Here is a 12,082-nt window from a genome sequence, read left to right as displayed (position 1 = left end):
TGTTCCAGAGTGTACATCATTTACAGCCACGTAAACCACAATGTTTTTTTTTTTTGTGTGTTTTAAATCTGAGCTCCCCCCCCCACCCAGAAATAAAACATTCTGAATATATTCATTATTATCATCTTAATAAAAATCACACTGAACTGATTTTTCATCTGGTGCAAAATAAAAATGGCAAACATGCCACGTATTCTCATGGAGAAGGGGGTAAAAAAAAAAAAAGTTTGGTGAAATTCTGTGCAAACATTGAGCAACTATTAAAAAAAAATATATAAAACAAAAAAAAAAACATGAAAATGCACAAACGACATTAATGGACAGTTTTCTTTTAGTTAAATAGCCCTAGACTGTTTCGTAATAAGCGCATGTTGAACTGCAGCATGCTATCGCACGGCGTTGTTGAGAAAGGGATGCATAATTTTTAACGTATACGGTGTAAACATAAGGACCGCCAGACTCGTATCCGACGGCAGGGTTGTATACTGGTTACATACTGGATAAATACTCCACGGAACGGAGGGCGACTATAGATTTCTTGTGAAGAAGAAGAATCCGTAGATGCGACTGCTTAACGGTGTAACTGCTACCGAGTAGTTTCTGCGACTGATGCTGACGTTTAGTGTTTTAACAACCTGGCCGAGGACCCTTCCATTGCTGCTAAGACGTTGCTGTCGGGGGGGGAAAGTGCTAAGCCTGTCCTCTATTATTATTCCACGAACATATTTAAAAACAAAATAAAACATACAATAAAACATGATTACAAAACGACATTGAGCTGCGAGACCAGATAAAAAGGTTATTATGTACACGTTGTGTTCATTCTAGCACCTTAACCAACGCAAAGGACCTAATACTGCATCTTGCGAAACCCATCCTAGCTTCAGAGAATCATCCGTAAACATGGCCGCCGACACACCGAGATTTTACAGCTCTATGTAACAAACCCAAACTTTTCCTACAGGTTGACACGTGGCCATCGTTGCCTGGACTCATGTTTAATCCATCATTACTGATGAAATGGTTGCGAGAGATCTCTAAAGCTACACTACCCCTTTTCCGTATGTGTGTAGAAGGAGCCATGGCGTCACCCAATTTGTTTTACCCAACGTCTTTGAAAATAACGCTGTATTCTGCACACGGTTCCCACACAAGGCTTGGAATGGTGGCTTTCTCTTTCTTAATCTCCGAGTCCCTCATCCATTGGACAGGTTACATTTCTAACATTACAAACTTAACTTCCTAACCAAAGACTAGTCCGACCGCCAGTTTAGTTCTGAGCCGCACAGGTCCTCCAGTTTGGTTTCTCAACTTTGCTCCTCAAGTACCCCGACATGACGGGCTTTCTGCTTCATCTCACATGGGCACAAGTCAGCTCGTTCATCAGCTCAGATCTGAAAAACAAACTGGCTGATCCACGAGATGTTGAGAACGTTGACAAACTCTGCTAAAGTTGGGTTTAAACTCTGGCTGTTAACTACAAATCCCATTATCCCCACCAAGCTATACACTGCCTAAAGATCCAAGCATGCAAAGCTGGATAACATCTGAAAAGCAGGACAGCCCTGATCTATCTGCTACAAGAACGAGGAAGCGCATTAGAGTTCTCAACCCTTTACCCTTCAGGAATCTCTTGGAGGCCACCGCGATTGTAATGGTGAGTATGGACATGGACCTCCTTGCGCACTTGTGCCTAGGTGGGATACCAACCATGTTCTACAAATGAGGCCCATGAGATACCAGAGCTACATCTTGGTTTGTCAGATCTCTCATCAAACAAATTTGCCTTGCGTTTCAGTTGTCGACTGCTCTTGTGGGAATATACCAATGGGAGTTTTTCCCTACGTGTTGCTATTAAGAAGCTGTCAGTTTGGTCGTTCTTAAACCTTATTTATGCTATGTTTCTGTGTTGCCTGGAGGACCCCTGTTGGCCAGCCCTGTACAGACATCAGAACTAGGAGAGCATCTCATGAGATCATTCCACCGCCTGGAAACCGAACACAATCACAACATGATTCAAAACAAAGAAACCAACAAAACAACTACATTATCGCCTCTTTGTGATGTCTCATTATATGCTGATTTTTTTCGGAAGGCCTACGGAATCCCTTTTTGCAAAACTCACACCTGTGGGGATAGTCTTTGGTGTGAATGGAGATCACGTGCCTCTTAAAACCGGAAGCGTCCGTGGTGCTGTACTCACAATACTGGCACTGGTAAACTTTCTTCCCGCTGTGGGTTTTCATGTGCTTTTTTAATTCAGGCTGAATCCTGAACCCTCTCTTGCATTTTTTGCATTTAAAAGGCAGGTCTTTAGTGTGGACAGAGAGTATGTGCCCACTGAGTATAAAGGGGTCGGAGGTCTTAAAGTCACAGTGTCTGCACTGATGGATCTTTTTGCCTTTGTGCGATTCACTGTGTTTCTTTAGCTCGGAAGGCCGGTGGAATCCTTTCTCGCACACCTCGCACTTATGGGGGAAATCCTTGGTGTGGACGGATATAATGTGCCGCTTAAGGTCGCTGGAGTTGGTGCTTTTGTGATCGCAGTGGGGACACTGGTGGGTTTTGTGACCCTGGAAGAGCTCCGTGTGCCGCAGGAGTTCCTTCTCGTCCGCGAACGCTTGGGGACACTGTTCACACTTAAACGGCAAGTCCGTGCCGTGCCTGCTTTTTATGTGGGTCTTTAAGTTGGACTGATCTGCGCACCGGAACTCGCAATAGTGACACGAGTACGGCTTCTCCCCCGTGTGCGTCCGCATGTGTTTCTTGAGTTCTGACGGGTGACGGAATCCCTTGCCGCATTCCACGCACACGTGAGGGAAGTTTTTGCTGTGGACCGCCAGCAGATGCCTGTTCAGAAGCCCCTGCTCGGCGGTCTCGTAGTCACAGTATTTGCACTTGTGAAGTTTGGGCTCCTTGTCGCGCAGAATCAGCTTGTTGGAGCTCAGGGGGCTCGCCTCGCGGTATCTCCTGGTGTATTCGGTAAACTCGTGGGGTTTCTCCACCTTACTGCTCAGTTTGTGACTCTCGAGGTGGTTGTGGAAGCTGACTTTCTTGCTTGTCGTAAAATCGCAGTCCGTACACTGGTACTTCTTCTTCATCATGTGGTCGGGGTGATTCTTCATGTGTCTTTTCAAGAAGCCCCTGGACTTGAACTTTTTCCCGCATATATGGCAAGGATACACGGTCAACGGCTGTCCGTCAGGTCCGATGATGACAGCTGAGTAATAAACGCAAAATGGAAACAATTACTTGGTGAAAATATCAATATGCGGCTAAATAATAAACAATAATAAATAAAGTGTGTAAATGAGCCAAGGAAAGGCAGCGCAAACAGCAGATGTTTCTTCTTGGGTAAATTCGCTGTTGGGAACATAAATCTCAGGTTCTCCTAATCTACTGTTTATAAAAACTTTTTCATTTACCGTCACAAAAGTCCCACAAAATATATTGTGGCGCAGAACTAGAGACGTCTTCGTTACAGGAAATGATGCTTTTCAATGAAACTATAAAATTAAATCTGGCCTTTAAATAACCAATATACACAGGACCATACCTGCCAAGTGTCCATGTTATAGAGGTATAGTCCCTTTCAGGACCCTGAATCTATCTCTTTTTCCTCTCCTGAGGAGCTGAGAATGTTTGCTGGGTATGAGGGCATCGCAGGGTTCTACAGTCCTAAAAGCCCCAATAATGTTTATAGAAAAAGCATGAATGGGTTTACAAACAAAATTGTGTAATTCATTCATTCTTCATTCATTCTTACAGAACTAGCTGCCAATTGATCATAAAGCTACTGACAAAGTCTTGGTGAAGCCCAGTCCTCGGCCGCTCTAAATGCCGGGAGCTCTGCAGGGCATCCTGACCCTGACTCCATTTAGAAAAAGTTCCCAATTACAAAACACATTCTGCATCTTAACATGAAACTATGTTTCTGCCGACGGATTTTTCAGTTTGTGTGCCTACCGATGATCTCTTCACATAACACTCATTTCTGTTTATACGCTACCGCGGGTATAATGTGACGGATTAGATTGGAGCGAGCCATGCCAAATGTAATGCCAGGTTCGGAATTAGGAAACATCTCAGAATAGGAAGGTATTTAAAAAAAAAATGACATTGAACCGGGCAAAATGTCACCTACGCCTAGCGCTAGCCTAATTGGCTCGTTGAATTCATTACACACGGGCAAACCTCGGCGAACGTCTGCTGCCGGAAGGCTAGGAGACTCTTTTGGAAGCGGGTACCTGTTTGCCACTGTCTGGGGTCGCCTCTTCTCCGTTTCTTGGTTTTCTGTTTAAGTGCTCGGTTTGCCGTAACGCTGTCGCAGATCTGTAGGTACTGGGTTGCCGGACCCGTCTTTCCCTCCACCCGCGACTCAATAATGTTTCCTGGAGGAGGAGAAAAATATAAACACATTTATAACTATTTAAAAAGGAAAAAAACGCCCCAAAAATCAAACACTCAATATTTTTTTCAGGTACAGAATTACTTCCTCTTATTCACTGTCTTCATGGGGCTCCATTATGATTACAGATACCTGACCTATAACACTAAAGGGCTTTTCAGACTGGGGGCTGTGAAACCGTTATCTCCCCCACTTATCCCTTTAGTGATCGATGAGAAACTCACCGTTTTCTTGCCAGTCTCCGAATTTCCGAGGGAGATCTCGTTCTTCTCCTGTGGGAGTGCAGACATTAATATATATAAATTGGCTGAAGGGCTTTTTTGATTTTTTTAATATACTTGTTTACTTATAACGTTAGGGCTAAGGGAAACTTTTTAAAAAAAAATATATATTTTATTTTATTATTTTCCTTTTTGTTTTTTTGTGTTTTTCTGTTTTTGAACTGTTCCCAGTGCAGTACGGCAAGATCCCTTTGGTGACCTCTCATACATTTTTGATCCCAGTGATGTCATGGTGACATCGCTGTGCTTCTTGAAAATGTTATTTATTTTAAATTTTTTACATATCCCCCTTTTTTCTTTTCTTTCCTCTTTGTTTCTCCTCCTCCTGATCTGTGTTTGCTGACCACACTGTGATCAGCAAGGAGGGCTCCATATTGCAATACGTGCGATCAGCCACCAGGGGGAGCACTGGGAGAGGCAAGCAGGACTCTCTGGTCCTCCAGTGAACTTCCTGTGGGTGTCGGCACTGACACCTACAGAAAGGGAATCCCTGATGCTGGCGACAGCAGTAAGTCCAGGCTGTCAATAGTTGACCCTGCCACAGCAATAAGCCCTATGGGCTTCTTGGCTCAGGTTTAAGGACGTACTGGTACGTCCTAACGGGACTGATAGGCTTAATAAAGTCAGGCACTTAAGACATACATGAGGGTTGTAGAGGATATGAGCCGAACTTACCGTACGCGGCCGCCCATGCTACGGGAACAAATGTTTTGTTTACACCGGGGTCTTCAATTTGGGCTTCTGGAAGGGAAGAGGCTTCTTCTTCTCCGACAATCACTTCCATGTAAACTTCATCTGCTATTTCAGCACAACCTAAGAGGGATGGAGGACATTCAATTCCCCGAGCTGTACAGCTTGTGATGAGCAGCCCTCATAAAATAAAAGAAGTGACTAATAAATAAACTACTATTTTTGTTTTCCTTTTACCAATATCTTCATCTTCTTGAGATGAGTCCTTTACTGTCATATAAACCATCTTCTCTCTCTGCACTCGACCAAGGCCGCTTTGTTCAATTACGCCAGCTACGGGATGCCCATTATGAAAGTCGCTTTCGGTGACGATTTCAGTCCCTCCTTGATGGAAGAAAAAAACATCAAATAAACCAATTAATTTTACTGAAATAAATAGATAATAGGGTTATTGGGCTTGAAAAACAGAAAAGGTGAATGAAAACATAGCAGAAAACAAAAGAACGGTTTATCCTAAGTGTTATATTTTAATGTATGATATATGGGTTGTGTTTTTACATATTTCCTATATATATATATATATTTCTATATATACATTATACATGTGCTCTTTAACTTTTTAACCATGTTGTGAAAAGGGAGATTGAGGCTCACAAATGTGACTTGACTATACGATATATACACAGACACTCACCGATTTCCACATCGTCGTCCGCCTCCGCTTTAAATATGTAAACTTTAATGACTTCGGAACCGAATGCGTCTTCTTTACAGGCGTCCCTGTGCGACACTTCCGTGCTGATCTTTAGAGGCGCGCTCCCGATGTGTTCCAGCTTCTCCCCGACATCGTCCACTAAACGAAACAAATCAGTTTTCCTAAATTAGAAAGCAGGCATGTCTCTGGCGAGGACTTCAGTCTGCCGGGGGAACTTTAACACCCCGCGCGGCGTGCTTGGAAGAGAGGGGTAAATCCCTGGCGCAGGTGGCGAGGGCTCTGTCTCTTGTAAGTTTGAAACCTTTATTAAAAAATTATGCGAATAAGAAAAAAAAGGAAATATGGCGGTATTTAGAAATAAGGAGTTATACTGGGCTGGATACAAAAGGGTAGAGCCACGGCATACACAATGACGGCCCCCATTCCTGCAATTGGGAAAGAGGTTTTGAGCGGACACTCGGCACTCCGGGAGAAGAGGATTATTAATTGACTTACATGAGATCATTAAGTAGTCTTCAGACGCACTCTTGATGTCATCATCTTCTGTCTTTATCGTAACGTTGGAACTAGTGGCTTGCATGTTGGGTGCTTGGATGAAGGAGTCTGAGTCGCAGCTTGCCACAAGAACCTCTTGGGAAACCATTGTTGGTGACGGAGGATCCGACAAAGAGTTTTGAACCACATGTTCCAGCTGCCCGTCGGGATCGGTCACAAACACTTGGTCGGTAATGGCGACGGTCTCCGTGATAATGTCCGACTCCAAAACGTGATGGGCATCATCCAACGCCTCCTCGATAGCGACGTCCGTTTCCAGCATAGACTCGGGGATGATAACACTCTCCGTGACGACATCGGCCTCCGTTATAATATCCGGACCCTGGACCACGTCATCGGAAAGCTCATGTTCCAAGGTGATTTCGTCGTCCGTGATCACGTCGGAAACCAACACGGCTTCAGGGACGGACACCACAATATGGTCGCCATTGACATGCGCGGTTCCGGCCATTCCAGTTACTGGAGGAAGAAGCAGGGAAGATTATTGTTCATTATCAAGCTGAGAATTAATATGCATCTTCAAAAATCACATATTACACGTCTACAAAGAGGCGAGCAGGTTATTAAGCATGTTTTTTCCCCAAAAAATCAATCAAAATGTGAAATTGTTCCACATTTCAAGACTCCGTTTCGTTTCTGTGACATATCTTTAAAATAAGAGTGATGAGATCATCCTTTCAAAGAGGCGACTTCATGTGTTTTCCCCTCTTTTTTTATTTTTATTTTATTTTAATTGTCACATGACACCAAAGCGGACGCTGATCGGTTGTTTCCATAGACACTGAAAAAGGCTTCTTCAAATGTTTTTGTGTTATTTTTATGTAATTTAATGAATAAATGACAGATCTGCTAAAGGTTTATTTGCCTACAGAGTAAAATTAATGGAACAGCAACTGTTTTATTAGAGAATGAGGTTGGAAGAATCCTGCATTTCGTTTTTTTTCCCCAGAAGTGCTTAGCTGGGCATAATTAATATTATTATGAGACGTAATTATAAGGATCAATCCGATGGGGAAATGTCACTTTAGTAAATGAACTTATGAATCCCACTTACATGGCTTACCGACTGACAGGGCATTTTGGGGAGATATTTGGTTTAAAAGGTCTATGGCAAGAGGGGACAGAATAGGTATTGCAGAAGGAAATACTGGAATTTCTGGGGGGTTTTTTCTTATTTAAAATTAATGGTCAACATGTCACAGTGAATTTCATAAAATCAGTAAATACACATATGCAAGTTTTTATATAAAAGCAACATTTTGATGCTGATGAGTTCTATTAAGGATGAAACAGCTGTCCACGAGTGGTGATCTGGCTATTGCATCTCTAACCAGAGTTTTGTCTAAAGGCCGTCCTGTACAGCGGGCACTTACTTTCAAGGGATCCATGTATAAAGTGGATATAGAGGCAAAAGGTGATCATTGTTGACCTTATTTGCATGCGCCTACCCAGAATCCCTTGCGGTTGTGGCAGCACCAGGAGATTTCTGAGGGAAAAACAAGCCTTCTGGCTTGTCTGGTGTCTGTAGATGAGTGTGTAATAATACTTCTACTACCCCCTTAATTTTAAGTGGAAGGGTTTTCTCATCACCTTTACTCACCATAACTTATGTAATGGTATTCAAAAACATAATATTTCAGGGAGATAAAAGATAACAAAATTAAAAAAGTTTTTCCTATTTGTAAAGGTTAAAAAAAAATCAGTACATTCGTAGAGAAACGCTACAGGGCATGAAAAATAAAGAATTACCGAAGTCTTGCATTATCATGGTGTGAGGCATTTTGGCCTCTTGCGTTTGCAGGTCCAGACCTCCGCCACCGGGATCCATTACTGATTCCGAACATTCAAGAACCTGCAGAACAAAAACCAACTTCATTGGAATCCTACATCCCATCCAGTGCTGTATACAGTAATATACCCCCAGCACTGTATACAATAATATATCCCATCCAGTGCTGTATACCGTAATAAAAAAAAAAATATATATACATAAATACATTTTTTTTTGGGGGGGGGATTCCACAAAGTTGCTGCTTGAAGGAATTTTAAATGTCTTTTTGCCGTACGGGGGGGGGGGGCTTCTCTTTTAAGGATAACATGTGATCTTCGTATTCATGGTCCGGAAAGGGAATCTGTGACAACGTGTGATCCGCAGAAATAAAATGATGCGCCAGAGAGCCTCGTGAGGAAGGAGAGCTGTGTTTGCCCAAATAACAATGGCCACTACTCCGTGAAATAAAAACAGACGCAAAAACATTCACATACTAAAAGTGACTTACAAGAGGGACGTTTATTTCAAAGGAGGAGAGATGTTAGATTCATCATCTAAAACAGGGTCAGAAGCTTAGATTTAATTTAAGGAAAGTTTACTTTACTGAGGAGGAGGTGGATAAATGGAACAGCCTCCCAGCAGAAGTGGTAGAGGCTAATACAATGAGGGAATTTAAACATGCTTGGGATATGGCTCCTGAATCTAAGCCAAGACAGACGACTGATTAAGGTTTGAGTCTTTACCACAGGAAAAATAAGTGGACTCGACGGGCTGATCTGCCGTCAAATTCTACTTAATTAAATGTTTAAATCATATTTATGTGGGCCGCCGATGTTGCCATGATTTACGCCGGCTATTCTTTGCCGGTAGATTTGTATAAACTTTATTGTTAAGCGAACAGAAGCAGCCTCTGATGGTTGGCAACTCTGATTGTAATTCATATCAAAAGAGCCTCCGATTAACATGAGAAAGGAGCGGATACGGATGCCTTCCGACAGAACACGTTCTAATCACAGAACGCTGCGTTTAAGGTTCTAGAACCCTACGGATCCTCACCTACCCCGGACTCCCTACAGCTAAACGTTTATCGACATGTCACATTGGAGCATTCATCTTAATGTGTCTCAATCCCCTAATATTTATTTAATGCTCAACTGCCAATTAAATTCAGTACCATGGCAACAGCAGCGACATATAGCAAACAGCTTAGCATACCCGCGCCGCACACTTAGACGGCCCGCTGAATGTATATAATAGTAAAGGACTCGCCCCGGAGCATGGATCCCCAGGTGTGTTATAGCCGTGGATGGTATGGTTTCTATAGAAGATGCGCTGGATTCGGACTGGTATGCGCCGGCTGATACAGAGCCGACTCTTTATACTTTAATCATTGCAGCGGGGCAAATCACCCAGAACAAAAAATAATATATTACAATGGGAACGACCTGTACCCTTCTCTAGAGCTTTGGGGGAACTGTAATATAGTACTATAGTGCTTTTTTTTTTATTATCGTTTCTTGGCCTTTTGGCTAAGATCAAGTGTAGTTCCCCTTTGGACAGGGGGGGAGTATGCTGATCCTCTGGCCTTAGGGTTGGGAATGCAATGGAGCCCCGGCAGTAATGCTGGAGTCACCATGTGCGGTATTGCATGCCGCTGCACATGGTGAGTGCACAGTCGCACTGGCGGTTGCTTTGCACTTACTTTTCCCCCTGAACCATCAGGTCTTGGGGAGAAGAATTTATTTTTGAATCTGGCTAGGCTAGAAATGGCCGCCCTTAAAATTTTTTTTTCTAATTTATTCATCACTTTGTGATTTCACCAGTGCCCATTAATTATTTTCTCTTATTGATCTCACGTTTTTTCGAATTTCACGGCGAGGCCCCCACTTTGAGTTGGCACACGTTTTTTGGCACTTTTGTTTTGGACACTGTTTCTTTTAGATGCAGTGAAGCTGTATTTTGCTGGAGGAGGATTGGGTGCCTATCGCCCCTTTCCTCTCTTCAAATAAGCAGGGGGGGGGAGGAATTTGTCTGGGTTCTCCGTGTGGGAACCCAGAATCATATCTGGCTTCTGCTGCCTTATGGCACAGAGTGCAGCACCCATGAGCACGCACCTCGGGCTCTAAAACAAAACAAAAAAAGCTTTACTTTTTTTTTTTTTTTTTTTTTTAGGAAGCCCGAGGTGCGTGCTCCTTTGGGTGACGCATTCTGTGCACAAGGCAGCAGAAGCCAGACTACGAATTCCGAGTTCCCTCACGGAGAACTCGGACAGATTCCAACCCCCCCCCCATGGGAGGGTCGGATTTGAGTCTCACCCCGAAGAGTGAGACTCCTTGCTGGGTTTGTAGAGAGAGGAAGGGGCCAAAAGGCTCCCAATCCTCCTCCAGCAAAGTTCAGGCTTCACTGCCTCTTAAAAAGAAAACAGTGTCCAAAAAACGTGGTGTCAAAATCGTGTGCCAAGAATAGTGAAGGCCAAGCCGTGAATTTAAAGCCGTGAATCAAATAAGGGGGACAAATTAATGGGCACTCGTGAACCAAGTGAATTAAATAAATTAGAAAAAAATAATTTAAGGACAGACCATTGCTGGCCTGCCGGATTCAAAAATATCACTTAACCCCAGGACCAGAAGGTACCTGGGGAAAAGGTAGTGCTGACGGGCCGCCAGTGGAACGTGCGCTCACCGTGTGCAGTGGCGTGCAATACCACACACGGTGACTCCAGCATTTCTGCCAGGGCAATTTCACCTCGGGCTCCATTAGCTATCCCGAACCCTAAGGCCAGAGGATCAGCATAATCCCCCCCTTCCCAAAGAGGAACTACACTTGATCTTAGCCAAAAGGCCGAGAAGCTTAAAAAAAAAAAAAAAAAAAAAAAAAAAAAAAAAAGCTTTACTGTCCTGAAAAAGACCAAGACCCCCACCAAACCACAAAAAGAGCACTTGAAGGAAACAATCACTACCAGTCTCCAAGAGCCTTTCAACAGAGTGACGGTGAGTTATGACCAGCATGCATCACACCATATGCAAAACAGAATATGCAGATAATATGCAAATTAGTTAAACCAGAACCCCCACAGCAACTTACACATTCCTGCCATTAGAACCAATAACATTGGTCAGACTGACAGGCAGTTTTTGGCTGGGATCTTGAGAATGCTGACTCACTTTTGCATCCCTGTGCCAAATAAAAAGCTCCTCATCAGTTGGGTGTTCTTGGTACATCTCTCACCACAAGTGAGAAAAGAGGTCCTCATGTGGACTTGCCATTAAAACCCAGGGTGCACCTCATGAGATCAAGAAATGATCATACAGTGTATATTATTTCCGAACATCATTTTGCTTTTCTGTGTAGTTAATTATATACAAGGTGGTTTTAAAACAAACCGAAGTGAATGAGCCAGAAATAGTACTGAAATTAGTGCCCACTTTCACCTGCTGGGGGTATGCAATGCAATCCAGGGGTTCACTGTCTAAATACAGCTTCAGGTGCCCCCAAAGTCACAGAGGCTTCTGTGGCATTTATCATAATAAAATATGTGATCGTAGTGACCCTAAGCGTACTCCTTGTGTACCGAAATGGGGTGCGTAAACATAACAAAACAGAGTGATGGTGTAATACGCTGAACTTTGATGATCCTCGCTGCTCCTCACATGGAATTAATC

The 12,082-nt window shown here is 43.3% G+C and overlaps 1 protein-coding gene and 1 non-coding gene across 3 annotated transcripts; both read right to left on the bottom strand.

Annotated features, from left to right (window-relative positions):
• Positions 1–2,042: 2,042 nt before the first annotated feature.
• LOC149281982 (zinc finger protein 711-like) lies at positions 2,043–8,477 on the bottom strand. Of its 2 annotated transcripts, XM_089498757.1 has the most exons (8): positions 8,399–8,477; positions 6,590–7,108; positions 6,074–6,232; positions 5,617–5,763; positions 5,365–5,502; positions 4,633–4,680; positions 4,248–4,391; positions 2,043–3,220 (listed from the first exon to the last, which is right to left on the bottom strand). In XM_089498757.1, the coding sequence occupies exons 1-8, from the start codon at positions 8,475–8,477 to the stop codon at positions 2,043–2,045; spliced, it is 2,412 nt and encodes an 803-aa protein (XP_089354883.1). The 2 variants fall into 2 exon arrangements, with proteins under 2 accessions (XP_089354883.1, XP_089354884.1); XM_089498758.1 differs by lacking the exon at positions 5,365–5,502.
• Positions 8,478–11,091: 2,614 nt separating this feature from the next.
• LOC149281981 (U2 spliceosomal RNA) lies at positions 11,092–11,273 on the bottom strand. The gene has a single exon (XR_016278003.1). It is a non-coding gene; the product is annotated as a U2 spliceosomal RNA (small nuclear RNA).
• Positions 11,274–12,082: the final 809 nt, after the last annotated feature.

Source organism: Sceloporus occidentalis, unplaced genomic scaffold, assembly GCF_023333645.1.
Source record: "Sceloporus occidentalis isolate IW3139 unplaced genomic scaffold, rSceOcc1.0.p SCAF_125, whole genome shotgun sequence".
NCBI classification, from domain to species: domain Eukaryota; kingdom Metazoa; phylum Chordata; class Lepidosauria; order Squamata; family Phrynosomatidae; genus Sceloporus; species Sceloporus occidentalis.
This window is presented reverse-complemented; position numbering and strand designations above follow the sequence as displayed.

Coding starts and splice junctions, on each gene's coding strand:
- LOC149281982 (XM_089498757.1), bottom strand. CDS start 8,477: ATGGATCCCGGTGGCGGAGGTCTGGACCTGCAAACGCAAGAGGCCAAA. Junction 7,109..8,398: donor CATGATAATGCAAGACTTCG/GTAATTCTTTAT, acceptor TTCTTCCTCCAG/TAACTGGAATGGCCGGAACC. Junction 3,221..4,247: donor CCCCAGACAGTGGCAAACAG/GTACCCGCTTCC, acceptor TTTATTACTCAG/CTGTCATCATCGGACCTGAC.